The 19,629-nt window shown below is 33.1% G+C and overlaps 1 protein-coding gene across 1 annotated transcript; it reads left to right on the forward strand.

Annotated features, from left to right (window-relative positions):
* Positions 1 to 992: 992 nt before the first annotated feature.
* On the forward strand, positions 993 to 2,742 carry LOC107801620 (zeatin O-glucosyltransferase-like). Its single transcript, XM_016624971.2, has one exon. The coding sequence runs from the start codon at positions 1,037 to 1,039 to the stop codon at positions 2,453 to 2,455; it is 1,419 nt and encodes a 472-aa protein (XP_016480457.1). The 5' UTR covers positions 993 to 1,036; the 3' UTR covers positions 2,456 to 2,742.
* Positions 2,743 to 19,629: the final 16,887 nt, after the last annotated feature.

The raw sequence follows: 19,629 nt of genomic DNA on the forward strand, positions 1-19,629 counted from the left end.
ACATTACAATAAATATTTATATGTATAAAATATTTTCAAAAATTATATAAATGTACTATCGGGTTGGTTTGGTTTCGGTTTGACATTTTTTAGTTAAAACCAAACCAAACCAATTATGGTCGGATTTTATTTTCCAATACCAAACCATTTTTTCGGTTTGACTCGGATTATCGGTTTGGTGTGGTTTATCGGTTTTCTTTGTATACCCCTACTTTATAGGGCAATTTGAGAAGGTTAAGTAAACAACATTAATCCGTTGACGGATAAAATTATTAGGATTTTGTCCTGATTTTTTTTCATATTTGAATTTTACCTTTTCTTGAAGAAAAGAAAAATAATTTACCATAATTGATTTTTACTTTTCATAAAAGGAAAGTATAGATCTCTTCTAAATTTGACAGATCCCTTCTTGGAGGATAAGGTTGTGAACTTCAATAAATTGAAGATCTTTATATGCTTCACAGAAAAACATAACATAAAATTTATAATGTGGTTGGTCCTTAGGAGAGTTTTGTTTAGGGGGAAATTTTCTCTCAATAGTTTTTTATTTTGTTTTATATATATTAGTTTCCTCATATGTAGGTTAGTTGACCAAACCATATTAGAATGTTATGCCTTTTAATATACGTTTTTTTTTGCCGTCTACTTTATCATCGCTAAAATTTACTTTATTAGCTTTTGCATGACTCCTTATAATTTTCGACCCCAACAAAAATTTAATTTCGTGACACTATGATTTAAATTACAATCTCATCACGACTAAACTATCTCTTAGGACAAGGAAAATTACACTTTAATAGAAAACTCTTGCCATTACAAAGCATACATTTTAAGCCGACATAATAGACAATGAAATTCCAAGAACTTTACATGTGTTGAATTAGAAGGAATAAGTATCGCACATAGAAAATGACCTTCCCCCAATTTACTTTGTCAAAAGAAAAGAAAATTTTCTGAACAAATTTGTCACTCTATAAATATGAAGCTTCTCTAGTCCCAAACTAAAAACCTCAATGCAATATTTCTTTCCAACCCAATGGCCCCTAGTTGCAACCATAGCCAAAATGGTCAGTTTTTGCCACAAGAAGTAGTAGTTGTTGTTGTTCCTTTTCCAGCACAAGGTCACTTGAATCAACTTCTTCATCTCTCTCGTCTCATTTCATCTTATAATATACCAGTCCATTATATTACCACTAAAATTCATAGCCATCAAGTAAATTTAAGAGCTCATGGTTTTAACCCTTTATCAACAAACAATATTCATTTCCATGAATTTTCAACCCCAGTTTTTAACTCTCCCTCTCCTAATTATAACTCCAACTCCTCAAACAAATTCCCTTCACATCTTACACCTTCTTCCCAATTTTCCTCTAATCTTCGCAAACCTGTTGCCAAGATATTACACTCTTTGTCACATAAAAACCGAAGAATTATTATTATTCATGATTCATTAATGGGGTCTGTGGTTCAAGATTTTCTCACCATTCCAAATGCAGAAGCTTACACTTTCCACAGTGTTTCAGCCTTCACTTTGTTTTTGTACGTATGGGAAAGTATAGGAAAGCCTTTTGCTATTGATACGGATATGATAAAAGAACTCCCTTCAAATGAAGGTTGTTTTAGTCCTGAGTTTGACAAGTTTGTGAAATCGGAACATGCGTATAGTACGTTTAGTTCTGGTAAGATTTATAACACGTCAAAAGCTATAGAGGATACTTTTCTTGATTTGCTTTCTAAGGAACAAATTAGTAAAGGCAAAAAGCAGTGGGCTCTTGGCCCATTTAATCCAGCTGTTATCCAAGGGACCCACCAACAACGACACAAGTCATTGATTTGGTTAGACAAACAAGTACCAAAGTCAGTGATTTTTGTGTCATTTGGAACCACATGTTCATTTTCTGATGAACAGATCAAGGAAATAGCAATTGGCTTAGAGAGAAGTCAGCAAAAGTTCATTTGGGTATTGAGAGATGCAGACAAAGAGAATGTTTTCTCTAAAGATTTTATTAAAAAAATTGAACTGCCGAAAGGGTTTGAAGAGAGAGTGAAAGAAAAAGGAATAATTGTAAGAGATTGGGCACCGCAGTTAGAAATATTAGCACATTCGTCTACTGGAGGTTTTTTAAGTCATTGTGGATGGAATTCGTGCGTAGAAAGTATTTCTATGGGAGTTCCAATAGTAGCGTGGCCGATGCATTCGGATCAACCGAGGAACACAGTGTTGATAACGAAAATACTAAAACTTGGGATTGTTGTAAAGGATTGGGCTCGAAGAGATGATTTGGTTGTGTCCAGTACGATTGAAAAGGCAGTGACAATTTTGATGGCATCCGAAGAAGGAGAGGAGATGAGGAAGAGAGCACAAGAGTTGAGTTTTGGTGTCAACAAGGCTGTGGGTGAAGGAGGTGTCACTCGCAAAGAGTTTGATTCTTTCATCGCTCATATTATCAGATGAATTTCATCATAATAAATATGAGTTATCGTCATTTAACTAAGGATCACGAGTTCAAGTCGTGAAGATAACCTCGTTAAAAATATAAAGTAAGACTACACACAATATATCAAATGTGACCCGACCTGATGTTCAAATCTAGCGCATAACAGGAGTTTAGTGTGTTAGACTACTTTTTTGCTTGAGATTATGGAGCAATATGTGTTTTTAATTGTCATCTTGAGCGATTTATGTATTGAGGTACGAGAAGTTTGTAAAACATATACAAGGTTAATTATTTATCGATTATATGAGAATATGAAGCTCCATTAGTACAAATGGGTGAAAATCATTTTCCTATATATGCGAAATTATTTCGCAAGTTTTTAAGCAAAGCCAGAGACCAAACTTATAAAAAGTACTACATTATCATTGAAACTAGCATTTGATTCTATCTACATAAATAGGGTATTAGATAACTAGACAAAGATATACGTTTTCAGATGCAATACGCAGATTTGCATATGACGAGATCCGAATTCACGGATCATTTGTCAGTGGCTTAATTGCTGTAATAATGTAATTTGTTGTAATATATAACTTAAATTATAGTACTTCTTCTATTTTATATGTGACATCATTTTCTTATTAGCCCATTATATTCCAAGGACAATAATATATTTTATATTTATGTAACTTTAAAATTTTTATTTTATTCTAAATAACATATTTTTATAGTCATACAAATGCCACGATGGGTTTAAAATTACAAGTTCCAAAATTATAATAATCGTGTTAAAAAATTTATGCTATCAGTATATAACTTAAACTATAGTAATCCCATTATTTCATTTATGTGGCACTAGTTTTTTATTAGTTTATTAAAAAAAAAAAAGAATAGCATCTTTTCATTTTTCAACTGAATTTTACTTAATTTTTTATTTTACCCATAATGACGCTCTTTAATTTGATAATTATAAAAATAACATGATATATTTAAAAATCACAAACTCCAAAACTCTTAATTTCTTTTTAGGAAGAATACCTAAAACTCTTAAATTTGGCTCGAATTATTAGTCGTATCTTTAAACCGTTAGTAATCTTAATTAGCCCCTAAACTTGGTTATTTGATAATCGTTACTTTCTTGAATGTTGATGCCATAAAGAGCATGAATAAACTCTCGTATCAGATCAACAAATCACTTTTCGTGATATTTGATAGTGGTTACACCCTAAGCATTTGTTTATCATATAAAGAAATTTTTTTGGGTCTTGGATCGGATAAAAGGTTTTTGGTTAAAATAAGTTAGATGTAATATTCTCTATTTTTTGGCTTAAAAAAGCAAGCGCCACATCATTAAAAAGAGTTTGAATGTATCACTTTCTCACATGAATGATCTTTTGAGTAAAATAGCAAAACAATAAGTAATTTTTTATACAACAAAAAATGATATTTTGAGTCAAAGAACAATGATAAGTAGCAAGTTGCTTTTCTGATTTAAAACAAAGTAACTTATTCATCTACCTTCATTAGCTTAATGATTGTTTAAGCAATGAAGTCGCGCGTGGGAGTGAAGGAATTGGTAGGAGGAAGTAATGGATTTTCGACTATACTCCATTCTCTTTTTCCAAAAAATTTATTTTGTGTCTAATAAAATTGACACCAATGTCTTAAAAAACGTGGGCATAAGACGAGTCATTTTACATATACCTTAGCGAGGCATAAGCCTCGAGGCATGGGGTGTAAGCCCCACAGATATTTAATTTTTAATATTTTATATAATAATATAATTACAGTAAATATTATAAACATGTAAAATTATATATATATATATATATATATATATATATATATATATATATATGTGTGTGTGTGTGTGTGTGTGTGTGTGTGTGTGTGTGTGTGTGTGTGTGTGTGCACCTACGCACGCGCTTTATCCCCACAAAAAATTAGTCAAAATAATATATTATACGCTACTTACAAGCGCAAGTAACTTACCTGTAATTTGAACTTTGAACTTGCTGCTATGAAGAAAGAATGTAGTTCTCTTTGTATTTGTAAAAAAAATTGAATATTCGTTGCTTTTGGGAGATATTAACAGACTAGCGGACAAGAGAAAGAATTGGGAAAGACCATGAATTAGGGCTTCAATCAATAAAAAGGTCTTGACTTTTAAATTTAATACATTTCAGTTCCTTTTTAAAACTTTTGAGTAATTACAAGCTAACTTTTGAGAATTTAGGTATTATATGAAGGACTTATTCAACAAATTTTGTGTGTAATTTGAAAAAGTTTTCGGGGCTTACGCCTCACTATAAAAATGCACCTGAAACGCCCGGGCATACGCCCCAAATTGGTGGTCGTACGCCTCTTGAGACTTTCGCCCTACACCATGTCTCGGGACGTTTTTGGTGCGTCTAACCCCAGGGCTCGCCCCGAAACGCCTTTTAAAATACTGACTGACACTAATTGTGTGGAACTTTTTTCTTTGTCTTATAATTTATGGACCCAAAAATATAAAATATGAATCCATAAATTTATAAGATAAAAAGAGGTCCCAAACAATAATTGTGTAAGACACAACATAAAACTTTTCCCCTCTTTCCCATGGCCATGTAGGGCAATAATTACTGCTTATAATGATAGACCCCTACCCTCGGAAAAGTCAAAAAGCCACGAGGACTGCTTTCGGATACACTTACTAAATTTGGTTTTGACACCTAAAATAGAATCCATACATTTCTAATTATCAGATCAAAGGCCGTTATTAAAAAGGTTTCTGATACACTTTCCCAATTTAACTTTGTTACCATAAATAAAATTCATATGCTCATCACCTGCCCCTTTTCTGTTTCGTTGATGCTCATTGGTCCTTTTACCTCAAGTTCTTTTCAAGTTTAATTATTAGGCAAAAGGTCAAATATAATCTTTTCGAAAGTGGTCTAAGAATACCTCTCGTTATACTATTGAGTTATTTATACCCTTACAGTCATACTTTGGGTTCAAATATACCCCTCATTTAAACGGAGGGACACGTGTTATCGTCATATTGGTCAATTCTAAATATCTTCTAATTAATTAAAAAGAGCTATTACCCGTACCCGAAAAGTAATTTTTTAAAGTAATATTTTTTGTAAAAACTAGAAAAAACTGAAATTATTTTTACTAAAAATTAAAAAAAACAAAAATATTTTTTTTTTCAGTTTTTACAAAAATACTGCTTTAGAAAAAACTGAAATATTTTCTAAAACAATGTTTTTGTAAAATCTAAAAAACATAAGCTGAAAATCAATTTTCTAAAGCAAATATTTTTGTAAAAACTGAAAAAAACTGAATTTATTTTTACTAAAAACTGAAAAAAAACGAAAATATTTTTTTTCCAGTTTTTACAAAAAAACTGCTTTAAAAAAAGATGGAAAATATTTTCTAAAATAATATTTTTGTAAAAACTGAAAAAAAACTAAAAAGTAATTTTCTAAAGCAATATTTTTATAAAAACTGAAAAAACAAATATTATTCAAAATGATTTCAGTTTTTTCAAATTTTAATTGCTTTAGAAAATTGCTTTTCAGTTTTTTTTTTCAGTTTTTACAAAAATATTGTTTTAGAAAATATTTTTCAGTTTTTTTAAAGCAGTTTTTTGTAAATACTGGAAAAAAATATTTTCGTTTTTTCAGTTTTTAGTAAAAAATAATTTTAGTTTTTTTCAGTTTTTGCAAAAAAATAATTATTTTTCGGGTATGGGTAATGTGTCTTTTTAATTAATTAGGAGATATTTAGAATTGACCACCAGGACGATGACACGTGTCCTTCCGTTTAAATGAAGGGTATATTTGAACTCAAAGTATGACTGCAGGGGTATAGATAACCCAATAGTATAACGAGGGGTATTCTTAGACCATTTTCGAAAGTAGAGAGGTATACTTGGCCCTTTGCCGTTAATTATTTTACACTTAACCTAAAAGAATTTTATTACTCCGTACTTTATAATGTAATAGGTGAAATTAAGAACCTAAAAAATAAGAAATGCAACAATATGCTATAGAATAGCAAGTTTTATTACCATTCGAAAACTTTCATTGGTTTAAATCCTAAACTTCGAAGTAACAAGTAGGTAAGAAAAAGTTCATTTAGACCTAAGGGCTTGAAAAAGGTCATTATTCCCGGCGTACCATATTTGTTGTATTTTTGCAACGGCGCCCATTCGCTTCCAATTGATGCCTCATCCTTATATATATACTAGTGTATTAGTATGCGCTTCACGCGATTGTAAGCAAATTAATATAATTAAATATTAGTGTCATAGTTTTTTAAAAATAAATTCAAACTATACTATACAAACTTTTCATGATTCTATCATTTTTAGTGATTTTTCTAACATTCAATATAAAATTTTATCATCAGTAATAAACATATAGATAAATATGAAACAGTCCATTTGCGGGCATGGCAGCGAAATGGTTATGAAAAAGTATATATGAAAAAACCCATTTAAATCTGTATATGTAAACTTGAATAACAAAAAAATATAGAATAAAAAAAGAATAAAGAAATAGAACACAAAAAAGATCAAATCCGCCATTGTTAGGATCAAATATTCAAATATTCTTTAGGGGATTATCATTCCCATTCGCAAAAATGAAAAGTAATATTACATTCCCAACTATTAAAGGTTAATGGGGTTATTTGATATTTATGCTTAATCATTCAATCTCTAGTCATTTAAGGTAATTACATCATATTATTATGCAACTAAATGTAAAAGAACTACAAAATCAAATTTAATTACCTATAATTTAAACAAACATATGCAAAACCAAATATCAGATAAATATAAAAAGAGGACGGGAAATACACATGATCAGTGATGGTAAATGACAAACAAATTAATCCTACTTAAGAAGAAATCAGACGTAGGACAAAGAGGGAAAGGTGAGAATGAAAAGAGAGTTAGTTCTGGTGTTCAATAACATTTGAGAAAGCATAAAATAACTATTATTTTTCGTATTTACAAAAATAAAAGTACACAAGATCAAATATAAAAAGGAACACAAAACTGATAGTAACATATATATCAAGAAACCTAATGAATATATGAGAAAAATGATCTCTAAAACAACCACACCTCACTCACCTCAATGTCTATTAACTGGAGTCTCCTATATAAATTTTCAGTGCAGAGGAATAACAAGAAAAGGTAGAATCTATTAACCGTTATTCTTTTATTGAATAACTACCCTTTAATTGAAATTTAAGGCCTAGCATAACTTTTTTCGTACCGAGAAAGAAGAGGAAAGGACGCGACTTTTGCTTTTTAAAGAAGTGACTTACGGATTTTTTTAAAATAGCAAATATATAGGAAAAATAGGATTATTGTCAAAAAATTGGCAAAAAGGATAATTGAGTTCTTTGACCAAATTGATATGCCACGTCACTTGCTAAGTCTCTGCTTTACATATTTATATAGGTATGACAACACTAAACTGGCAGGATGAGAAAGAAAACTTAGAAAGTAGGAAGCTGTCTAATGTCTATGATGTTTGGTTGCTTGATTGTACACTTGCATATTAATCATATCTTACAGCTCTCAATGAAGTCATTTCAATTACCCTCCTCTATTATTATTAAGAGAATAAATATCCTTCTATCCCAAAAGCTAATTAAATAAGCACATTAATCTTACTTGATTAATTCAAATCAAACTTATACTTGCTACCTATTCTAATATATAAAACTTCTTTTATATTATCATTCGTAAAAGATTTATAGCCTGTTTGGCCAAACTTCTAAAATCAGATTATTTTGAGAAATATTTTTTTTTAAAAATGATTTTCTAAAAAGTACTTTTGGTGAGAAGCAGTTTGTGTTTTGCTAACTAATTTATAAAGCACTTTTGAGCAACAATTAGTGTTTGACCAAACTTTTAAAAAATATTTCTAAGTGTATTTTTCTCAAAAATATTTTTCAAAAAAATGCTTATGGGGATAAATCATTTTTTTTCTGCTTCTCAAAAATTACTTCTGCTTTTACTCAAAAGCACTTTTTTCCTTCAAAAAGCTTGGTCAAACACCTTAGCTTTGACAAAAAAAGCACGAGAAAAAAGCTTGGCCAAAAAGGCTATTACACATCCTAATTTATAGCTACGCCTCCCAAATGACCTACTCCTCTTTCTGATTTTACTTGCAATTATTGTTCTTCCTTGTTTCTTCGGACAGAATATACAAAGGGTTTTTACAAGTAGTTAAATGATATTGCTTGATTAATCTCATCATATTGGAACACTATGGGGAACTTGATGGATTATTATATGGAGCGGAAGCAATTTCGATATCAAAATCACATGTAATATAGATAACTAGTATATCGAAGTTTTACGGGTTACCTCTTGAAGCGTGAAAACAACTTTTCAGTCACGTGAACCTTCAGTTCCACTGCGTCACAATGGAATCTCCATCACCCGCACAATCACAATCTCCGAAGGTTCCACGGTCTTCTACTGTGTTACCCAAATAATATTCGAAAATAGTAATTTTTTGTGGGCGAAATTTCTAGGAAAACTTGGTTGAAATTTTCGGCCACCGTGTTCTTTTTCCTCTAGATAGAAAACTTTATGTATTTATAACACAAGTTTTAAGGGTTAAAATCTTTTTCCAAAACCGTTGGGTTTTCTTTTCCACTAGAAAAATGATTACTTTATTTCATATTATTTAGGCACAGCAGGGACCACATACTTTAATTAACAAGGCTTCCAATTATGAAATTAATTTTTAATTTTCGAAATTAATATCCACCATAATTAATTACGAATTATTCCACTCAAAATTCGTAATTACACTCTTTATTCAATTTCGAAATTCATCCATTAAATATTATTTTAACTCCCCATGTTAAGATTCAGATTCTAATCAATTAAATTAAACTAAACTACTGTAATTTAATTTATTGATTATTTTCTTTAGACTTTCACTTAACTTATTTCATGTGTCGAATACAAAATTCACAGGCCGGGTACGCATGAAAATTTATAAGCTTTCAGAAAGGTGTATCATCAATCTCTAAATCGAGACATGGATTTCATCAACTAATTATTATTTTGCCGATGTACATTATTATCAGTATCCAATTTACCAGACATATTGACCCACGAAAGAATCTCGCCTTTTAAAATATCAAAACAATAATAATATACACAACTAATAATAATTATATCAAGATTAAGAGTATAAGTATATTTAATGATTAGGGAGTTTATTTTATTAAGTCAGTATAAAATTCTTATCTCTACTTAGTCCGTTTAATACATACAAAATATACTAGCACATGAAATCATTCTCATAATCAAAATGAGGGAAAATATTTTTCAAAACTCTTTTTCAACCGTCTCCACCCTATTCTCCATTGCCACCAACCTTCTATGTGGAAAAAAGTATTTTTCTTTCATTTCAACAAAACAAGTACTTTCTTTTTATGATGTAAAAAACGTATTTTTTTTTCATTTCAACAAACTAAGTATTTTCTTTTCCTGAAATAAAAAAAATATTTTTTTCAAAAAAAAATGAGTATTTTCTTTTCATGATGTAGAAAAAATATTTTCTTTCATTTCAACAAAATGAGTACTTTCTTTTTATGATGTAGAAAAAGTATTTTCTTTCATTTCAACACACTAACTATTTTCTTTTCCTGGGATAGAAAAAGTATTTTTTTCCAAAAAATGAGTACTTTCTTTTTATGATGTAGAAAAAGTATTTCTCCCATTTTAACAAAAGGAGTACTTTCTTTTCATGTCGTAGAAAAAATATTTTCTTTCATTTCAACAAACTAATTTCTTTCCTGATGAAAATATTTTTTTTTTATTTTAACAAAACGAGTACTTTCTTTTCATGATGTAGAAAAAATATTTTTTTTCATTCAACAAAATGAGTAATTTTATTTCATGTTGCAGAAAAGATACTTTTTTTTAACCAAATAAAGTATTTTTTTTTTAGTTATCAAGCTTAAATTTTAACATTATTCCTGTGTAAAAAAGTAAAGTAGCACATTAGTTCCTTTGGATTTGTGTGAATTTTAAAAAGAATTAAATTCGTGAAGAAAATACAGTCCATGGTGGGGGGTTGGGGGGAGGAGTACAAGAAACATGGGGATTTTGGGGAAGGTGGGATGAGGAGAGTAGAATAAGAAATTATTTTTCTAAAAATATTTTATACTCTCTAACCAAATATTAGAAAATATTTTCCATCACTCGCCAACCAAACAAGGAAAAATAAGTAATAAAATCACTCATTTTCCAAGAAAATATTTTCTAATTCCATGAAAAATATTTTACTTCGTACCAAACACACGCTTAGTGTTTTTGAATTGCTTAATTTATAATTGTGTATTCGATTACAACAATGAGTTCTTCATGGAGGCGGATGGAGCATAAGTTTTATGGTTCAACTGAGTCTAGTATTTTTTACACAAAGCACAAGATAAATATATAAAAATCACTAAAATTTCAGTAAATATTAAAGTTAAACCCGTAATTTATTTGTCGGCTATTATATTTGGGGCGACTAAAAATATACATTTCTCAAATTTAAATATAAAATGAGTTAAGTGCAAAAATATTAAAAGTTTGATACCAAAATACTTTGTTTTTCTTGGATCATGATTGGGATTTGAGCAAGGATATTAATGGTCCTTCTGGTCAGGGTAAATAGTTGCCTCACCACAATCAATTCCTAATTTTAGAAGAGAAAATGCTCGAATTTGCTCCCAAACCATGAAATAGTCTGTGTTTTTTTTTTAAAAATAAGGTACCGAGACAGAGGTCTGGGAGGTGTTGTACTTCAAAAAAGTGTAGTGAGGGGGGCTATACCTTACCTCAATAACTTAATACAACATGGTGATTTCTATCACCCAAAAAAGAAGGCAGTAGGAGGTATACATTAAAAGTTCTCCCTACTGACAGTGCAATATATATACAAAATCAACTAATAAAAAAGTTACACTTATCATATTTTGTTCTAATACTAGGCATTTGCCATTTATCTAGAATAAAAGGGCCTTTGGCTTCTTTTGGTAGATGGTCGAAAGAGTGACAGATTAAACTTTGAGTGGAGATAGAGGCTAGTTTAGCAAAAGCATCAGCTACTTGGTTGCCCTCTCTGTAGCAATGTTGAACAGTCGCACTTGCATTATGAAAAACTTTTAAAATCCTCTCCACCACCATCTTTAACTTCATGTTCTTTGTTCCTCTTTGGTTGATCATGTTAACAATGACTGTTGAGTCAAGTTCGAGAGCAAAATTAGTGAAACCTAATTGGTTGCACCATTTCCCTCCAAACTTAGCGGCTAAGGCTTCTGCCATATTATTGCTATCACAAATAACAGGCATAGAAAAGTCTATGATACAGTCACCATTACCATCTTTGATTATGCCTCCTATGCCAGATTTCCCACTTTCCTTTATGTAACTACCATCAGTGTTAACTTTGATAGTGCCATATAAAGGAAGTTGCCATTGAACTTGCTTCCAGGTTTGAATAGGTCTTAGCTTTTCTATCCTGCTACATAAAGTAGGCCATTGAGAAGAGGCCTCTCCATTAAGCATTAGCTTAGTAATGGTGGATTCGATAGTCCATATTATTTGATATTTCATGAAGTTGAATTGAAACTTCTTCTACATGCCATATCTATAAGAACTTCTCTGTTTTCAAATTTCCTAGCATATGACAGTTGGTGCGACTTGGAGACTCAAGGCATGAACTCTGTTGTTAGATTTCTCTTCCCACCACCTTTTGAAGGTTGCAGGAACAGGGGCCTTTTGATGCCTAATTCCCAGCGGGTTGCCAATTGCATTCCAAATAAATATCGCTGCTTCACTTTCAACGAACACATGTTGCATAGTCTCCACTTGTGGTACACTACAACAAGAGCATCTAGACGTGATATTAGTACCAAACCTACCAATCATGTCATCAAATAGCAATTTTATTTTAAACAATCTCCAAGTTAGGAAAGACATTTTAAAAGGAATAGAGTGATGCCAAACCTTCTTTAAGAAATCATTTTTTTGCTTTTTTTATCTAATAAGGTGCCAAGCAGATTTATTAGCAAATAGACCATCATCAGAAATATTCCAAACAGGGAAGTAATCCTCCATATAATTACCTATATCAATATTTATAATGTAATCAGTAATATGTGAAGGTAGAACCTGGTTTAAGCTGTTGATGTCCCATTACCCATTGTGAAATAAGCTATTTACTTGAGTTTTTGCATACTTCCTGGTACTTCGAGACAGGTGTGCTAGAGGACCTTTTCCAATCCAGTTATCCCACCAAAAGCTGGAGGAACCATTTTAAATTTTTCGATTAATGTGCATTTCAGCTTTACTCCTAGTCTTCAATAGGTTCTTCCAGTTGTGAGAATCTGAGGAGTTAAGGACTTTACTCATAGGATGAGATCTCTTACAATATTTGGCTTTGAGGAAGGTGCCCCATAAAGATTGTTACGTTCTAAACCTCCACCATCTTTTGATACTAAATGTTTCAATCACATCTTACGTCTTCCTTATACCAATGCCACCTTCATCTTTGGGAAAGCACATGGTGTGCCAAGAACTCCAGTGGTATTTGTTCTTACCATTCGTAGATCCCCAGAAAAAATTAGCAAAATACTTTTCCATAAGATTAACAGTACCTTTGGGGGGGGGGGGGTTCATAGCCGACAGAATATATGTGGGAAGAGATTGTAGAATATGCTTGATAAGAGTGATTTTTTCCCCTGGAGATAGAATCTTGCCTTGCCATACATTGAGCCTTTTGACACATGCCATCAAATAAACAAGTGTTCTTCTTCCCATGGTAGATAGGGTATCCCAGGTAAGTGAAAGGAAACTTTTTATCTATGAAACCAGAAGCTTGTCTAATTCTATTAATCCTAGAGGCAGAGGTGTTAGGAGAAGTAATGAAGAAACTATTGTCGTTATTGACCTTTTTCCCAGAAGTCTTTTCATACCTCTTGATATGTTTCTTAATAAGATTAATAGACTGCTTGTTTCCTCTATAGAAAATGACAATGTCATCTGCATAGGCTAAATGGTTGATATTGGGTCCTCTGTTATCCATGCTAAATGGAGTGAAGTTTTCATATTCAAATAGCTTATTCAGAGATCTGGACAAGACTTCAGCACCAATGATGAATAAGGAAGGGGACAAAGGATCCCCCTGCTTAAGACCATGGGAAGAAGTAAAGAAACCTTTTCTAGTACCATTGATAATAATAGAATACCAGACTTCGGTGATCAAGCCCCAAATGATGTCAATCCATTCCTCTGAGAATCCAAATTTCCTCATAACAGACATAAGAAAATTCCATGACATTTTGTCATAGGCTTTCTCCATATCTAGTTTGATAATGAAGTTACCACCACAATTCCTATGGTTGATATTCTGAGTGATCTCTTGCGCAAGAAGAATGTTTTCAGTAATAGATCTTCCTTTGACAAAACCACTTTGATTCTCTGAGATGAGCTTGTGAAGCATAGGGTTAAGTCTTCTTGATAGAATTTTAGAAATGATCTTGCCAATGAAGTTGCTTAAACTGATAAGTCTAAGCTCAGAGAAGTTGGTAGGAGACTCCACTTTAGGAATCAGGACAAGGAAGGTATGTGAGAAGAATTTGGTAAGCCTCTTCCCATTGAACACCTCTTGAACAAAATCAGTGATATCATTTTTGATAATATCCCGGCACTTATGGAAAAAAGTACTATTGAAACCATCAGGACCTGCTGCACTTGTAGCTCCCATATCAAATACTGCATCTCTGATTTCTTTAGTATTAGGAATAGCAATGAGAGATCTATTGTCCTCATCAGTGATTCTATAGGGAATGCAATCAAGAATGCCACTATCTCTGAATTGGTGATGAATGTCGAATCTCTTTTGGAAGTGGTGAATGGAAGCTTTTGCAATGTTGCCATAACCATCCACCCATCTGTCTCTATGATCTTTGATCCTGTGAAGTTGGAGTTTTCTTCTTCTTTCCCTGATTAAGCTGTGAAAGTACTTGGCATTGGAATCACCTTCTTCAAACCACTTGGAGTTAGCTTTCTGTTTCAGAATAGGATCTTGCATGGAGATCCATCTAATGTATTCTGCTTGCCCTTTGTTCAGTTGTTTTCTAGAGGAATCAATGTTGTTGTTCAAATCTAACTCCTTTAGTTCTTGCATTTTGGCTTCCCAAAGTTTAACATGTTCAAACACATTGCCAACTTCTTCTTTAGACCATTGAGTGAGTCTTTTGCTGAGCATCTTTAGTTTCTGTTGTAGTTTCCACAAGGCATTCCCAGATATGTTAGTAGCCCATACTTCTTCAACCAGATTCATGAAGGTAGGCTGCTCAGTCGAGGAATCTGAAGTACTTTATGTCATATTATTTCTGTTATGACAACTAAGCAACAAGGATCTATGGTCGGACCCAATTCTTGGTAGATGCTTGACAGTGTTATTTTGAAGGAGTTGGCACCATAGATCATTTGCAAAAATTCTATCAAGTCTCTTCCAAATCCTTTTTCTAAGATCCCAGTTGTTACACCAAGTGAATTTAGGTCCAATATAACCCAAATCCTTAACCTCACAATTGTCCATGCAAGAGCTGAAATCCAAGATTTAGTACATTCTATGAGGTCGACCCCCATGTTTCTCATCCGGATCAAGAATAACATTGAAGTCTCCTCCAATGCACCATGGCCCATCAATCACCATATGAGTACCTTCTAAACTACTCCAAAGGTCTTTTCTTTCATTTGCATTGCATTTAGCATAGACAACTGTAATGAACATATTAGAGTTTTTTACCCCATTCGGCATTTTGATAGTGATTTTTTTATCATCGACACTAATCACACTGGTTTGATTGTTTCCTGACCACATGAGCCAGATTTGCCCATTGGTGTTAGAGATACAGTGTCAAAACTTGAGATATTTCATGTATTTATCAATCTTATTCATGCTAACAAAAGGTTCTATAATTGCTATGAACTCCACTTTGTTGATGTTGATAAGTTTTTTAAGCCTAGGCATGGCTTTCTTGGTATTCACTCCTCTAATATTCCAGAAAATTGCATTAATCATGGAAACATTGGAGGGGAGATCAGTTTGAGCTACCTCCTTGAGATGTATTGGCATTGCTTTTTTTCTTCTTTTCTTTCTTTTTGTTTTGATTTCTTCTCTTGATCACAGGTGAGAAATCATTCCCATCCTCTTTGTCATGCCTAGTTTGTAATTGATCTTCAGGAATCATAACAGTGACTCTGTTGGGAGAAATTACTTCAAATTGTTGTTGTGTTTCTCTCCTAATTGGAGCTACTTCTGTGTGATCTTCATGTTCTTCAGGAATCAAGTTGACTGCCAGGTTAATTCCTGGTAGATTTTTAATGTCTGAAGGGACACTAGTTGATTCATTGATATACATCTGCCAGTGAGGGACTTTGTCTTTTTTAGTGGCCTCAATATTGCTTGATTCTTGCACTGCTTCTTTAGTCTCATTTTGTCTTACATTCTTGGTCATATTGGTACTTCCCTCATCTCCATTTTGTACCTTACCATCACTTCTGCTAACATCTACATGAGTATTCATGTGAGAGTTATTTTCTTATTGCTCCTTCATAGCTGCTTCTATAGCTCCCTTGTTTTTGGAATTAGTTGAGATCTTGACATGTTTAAAGGTCACCTTGGACTTCTTTTTAAGAACTTTCTTTTGTCTCCTAGCCTAGACTTTTTTGGTTGTTCTACCCCTGATGCTTTGCATCCTTTCCTGATTTTCAGCTCTGTTCTCATCACTTGGTTATTCTTCATTGTTGATCTTATTGATGCTCTCATTCTTATTGTTAAGCTCTACATTGTGTCCCTGTTTCCTCTGGGAGTGTTGTTCTAGTTTTATTCTACTGCCTTCCCCTGTTACTGCTGCTATGTTCTCTTTTTTTTGCCCATCTTCTTTGATTTCAAGATTCACCTCCTTGTCTTGTTTTGCTTCCTGCTCTTTCTTTTCCATTTCTCTTTTCCTTTCCAAAACTGTATAGTTCATAATGTTATGCCCAAGCTTCCTACAGTGTTTACAATACTTTGGGACACCCTCATATTCAAATTTTTGAACAAAGCCTTTTTTAGGAGCATCGTCATAAACTTGACCAACATAAACAGAATCTGGTTGTTGTTTTAGTAAGTCGATTTCAATTCTTACCTTAGCCATGTGAGGTCTGGTCTTTCCTCTCGTTGCCAAGTCCATTTTCAGTAGAGTCCCAACAGCACTGACCATCTGTTTGACATACTGCCATGTGTGCATATGAAAAGGTAGTTCCGATAGCAGTACCCATACCGGTGCCACTGGTAGATCCTCTTCAGGCTTGAAGTCCGGAGACTACCTTTGTAACCACATTTGTTGTCCCTCAATTTCGACAACCCTCTTGTACCAGACAAAATTGAAGTTTACTTCGTTGGTGAAATCCAAGAAAACGTTGTAGTTAACATAAACCCCAATCTTGACCGAGCCTTTAATAGAGATTAGTTCTTTAAATTTTGACCTAATTCGGTCAATTTGGGGCCTAGGTTTGAGAAATCTGCCCACTATTGTGAGCCTACACTCATCTGCCATGATTCCATAATAATCCGACGCCTTGAAGAGTACCGCCGGCATTCCATTGTGTGTGATGTGTGTTGCTATGACAGATTCTCTTGCATGTTGATTTGGGACTGCTGGGAATTGTTTGGAAGTGGAAACCTTGGTTGCATAAGACAATTTTTCATCAGTAGATTCAGTGCTCTGTTTGATTGGAGGGTTGAGATTGGATTGGCCATCCAGACGAGCCGGCGGGACGCCGTCCGGTGGATCCATGAGGAAGGAGCGTGAGGGGACTCGCTTATGAAAGAGCCGTTATAAATGGTCTGTGTTTATTCTTTGTTAATAGTTGGGGTCAAAACTAGCCTGTTGTCACCAAACTAGTATGCATTTGCCTTTTTCCACTAGACTAGATACAGAAAACGATTAGTACCACAAACTGTCATGTGTGCAACACGTGTCTTAAAATTATAACGACAAGAACTGATTTCAATGGAGATATGACCATTTCACATAGGTCAGAGATATATTTGGATTTAGAAAGAAAAAAAAAAAAAAGAAGAAGAAGAGAAAACATATTAATGTGGATCTTATCTTTCTCCTTTTTTTCTTTTGGCATCAATTTCTTTTAGTTGGGCTACTGAGCTGTTTAATGGTAACGGTAGCTAACAATTGAAACCCTACTAAAGGACAACTAGATAGTTGGTCAAATCTTTTAGTGGTATGAGTTGTAGTTTATTAAAGAGTTCATTGAGCAGTTTATGAATTGCAAAGATGTGGAAAGTATTGATTTTAATATATTTTCCATAAGTTGCACGTGTTTGTTTAAAAAAAAAAAAATGCAACAAAAAAATTCTAAGCGACTTCTTTCGATCTGCCTAATTTTTTATAGATCAATTTTTGTGCTGGTGGAGCCGGTATTCAGTGGAATAATCGAGTTATGTTGGATTGGAAAATTAAGAATTGTTGCTTCCTAGTACTCTCTAATGGATTTAGGAGAGTTTCAGTCAACAAATTTGGAACATACCAAGTAGTATAAAACAATTCTGTCGTCACTAATCAATGTGATCCACGATCAACTAGGGGCAAAGCCAAAAATTTCAACGTGTTAAAGATTTATTATATATGTAGTAAAAGTAATTTTTGACCTATATATACGTTATAATTTTCTATGTACACGGTATAATTTTCCGACGATTGACCATCCGTCTATATGGCTCCCAACACTGCGATGTGCGATCAACTAGAATCATATTGTCTAACATAATTCTTCAGCCCACTGCTGCACTTGATGCTTGGCAAAGTCATTTTAACATCAATCTACTACTATTTCAATATTAAATGCTTCACTTTGAAAATGTTGAAAAAGGGTAACCTGTCAATTCATGGTTGATGGCTAATAAAGACGAGTATGTGGATGCCCAATCCTATCCCATGGTAATCCCAATCAATCTATCTGTTTTTGTCCCTACACAGCTATGCTCTTACGTTGGACCAACTCGAAGCCTAGTTGTTTGATTGTTTCCTGTCGCAAAGGATAAAATAGGCTGCGTAAGAAGAAGGACAAGGGTGTGGTTTCATTTGGAGTTATAACTTTGATACGAATAAGTATAAAAGAATTTTTACACTATTAAATCTCTTTCGACAAAATCTCTAGAGTGTATCTGCCAATATAACATGTTCCATAAGTCTGCAGCCACTGAGCGATGTAGGAATAAGCTACTTCTGAGCATTGATGGCACATATAACACTTGTTCCCAAGCTGAATGCCCCACTTTTTTGAAAGCTTAAATCGGTTTTATCTTTCACAATTAGCAGAACTGAACTCCACGTAAGGTTCATCCTTGTATCTTGTGGCCGGATTTAGAGTTACATGTTTGGGCTAGCTACTCCACCGAGTACTTGCTATCTCCCACCAGCATAGATACCGTTTAACTTTGCAAGAAAGTTGTCTATGTGGAGCAGCATGATTGTCTTAGCAAATCTTGCTACTCTTAATATCACCAAAAAGACATGAACAAGAATGAATTGGGCAGTCAATGGAGATGGAATTCATCCATGGAAAGCATAACCATGGTGTCTCAGTATTAGCCTGGCCAATGCATCCTGAGTAGTCATAATTGTAACCTCACTGATAATAGATATTTTAAAAGTTGGCAGCCAGGTAAAGACCAAACAAAATCAATGGAATTAGTTTCCTCACCCATCAATTGATAAAACTGTCAAGTGTGAACAAAGGAGCTAAGAAAATATAGAGAAACTGGGTAGAGCAGTCCAGCAGTCTAGGGATACAAGTGTTTCTATTCTGGCAAAGAGCTAATACCTTTATTTTTTAAATGGACTTTTTATTTTTTATTTTTTGAAATGGAAGAACTAAATACCTTCATTGCTCACCTTAACATATAGATCACTTTCAACTAGAGTTTCATCGTTGTAACACGTATGGTAGACAATAGCAATTATCAACCTTGAGCTTTTCCAACATTGAGGAAAAAGATGATAAGATCATAGGACTTACTATAAGCAAAGGAGACAAGGTCCACCTTCATTAGTCAAACATGTGTCGTCTAAATAATGTTTTGCAATTACACAATGG

Source organism: Nicotiana tabacum, chromosome 15, assembly GCF_000715075.1.
Source record: "Nicotiana tabacum cultivar K326 chromosome 15, ASM71507v2, whole genome shotgun sequence".
NCBI classification, from domain to species: domain Eukaryota; kingdom Viridiplantae; phylum Streptophyta; class Magnoliopsida; order Solanales; family Solanaceae; genus Nicotiana; species Nicotiana tabacum.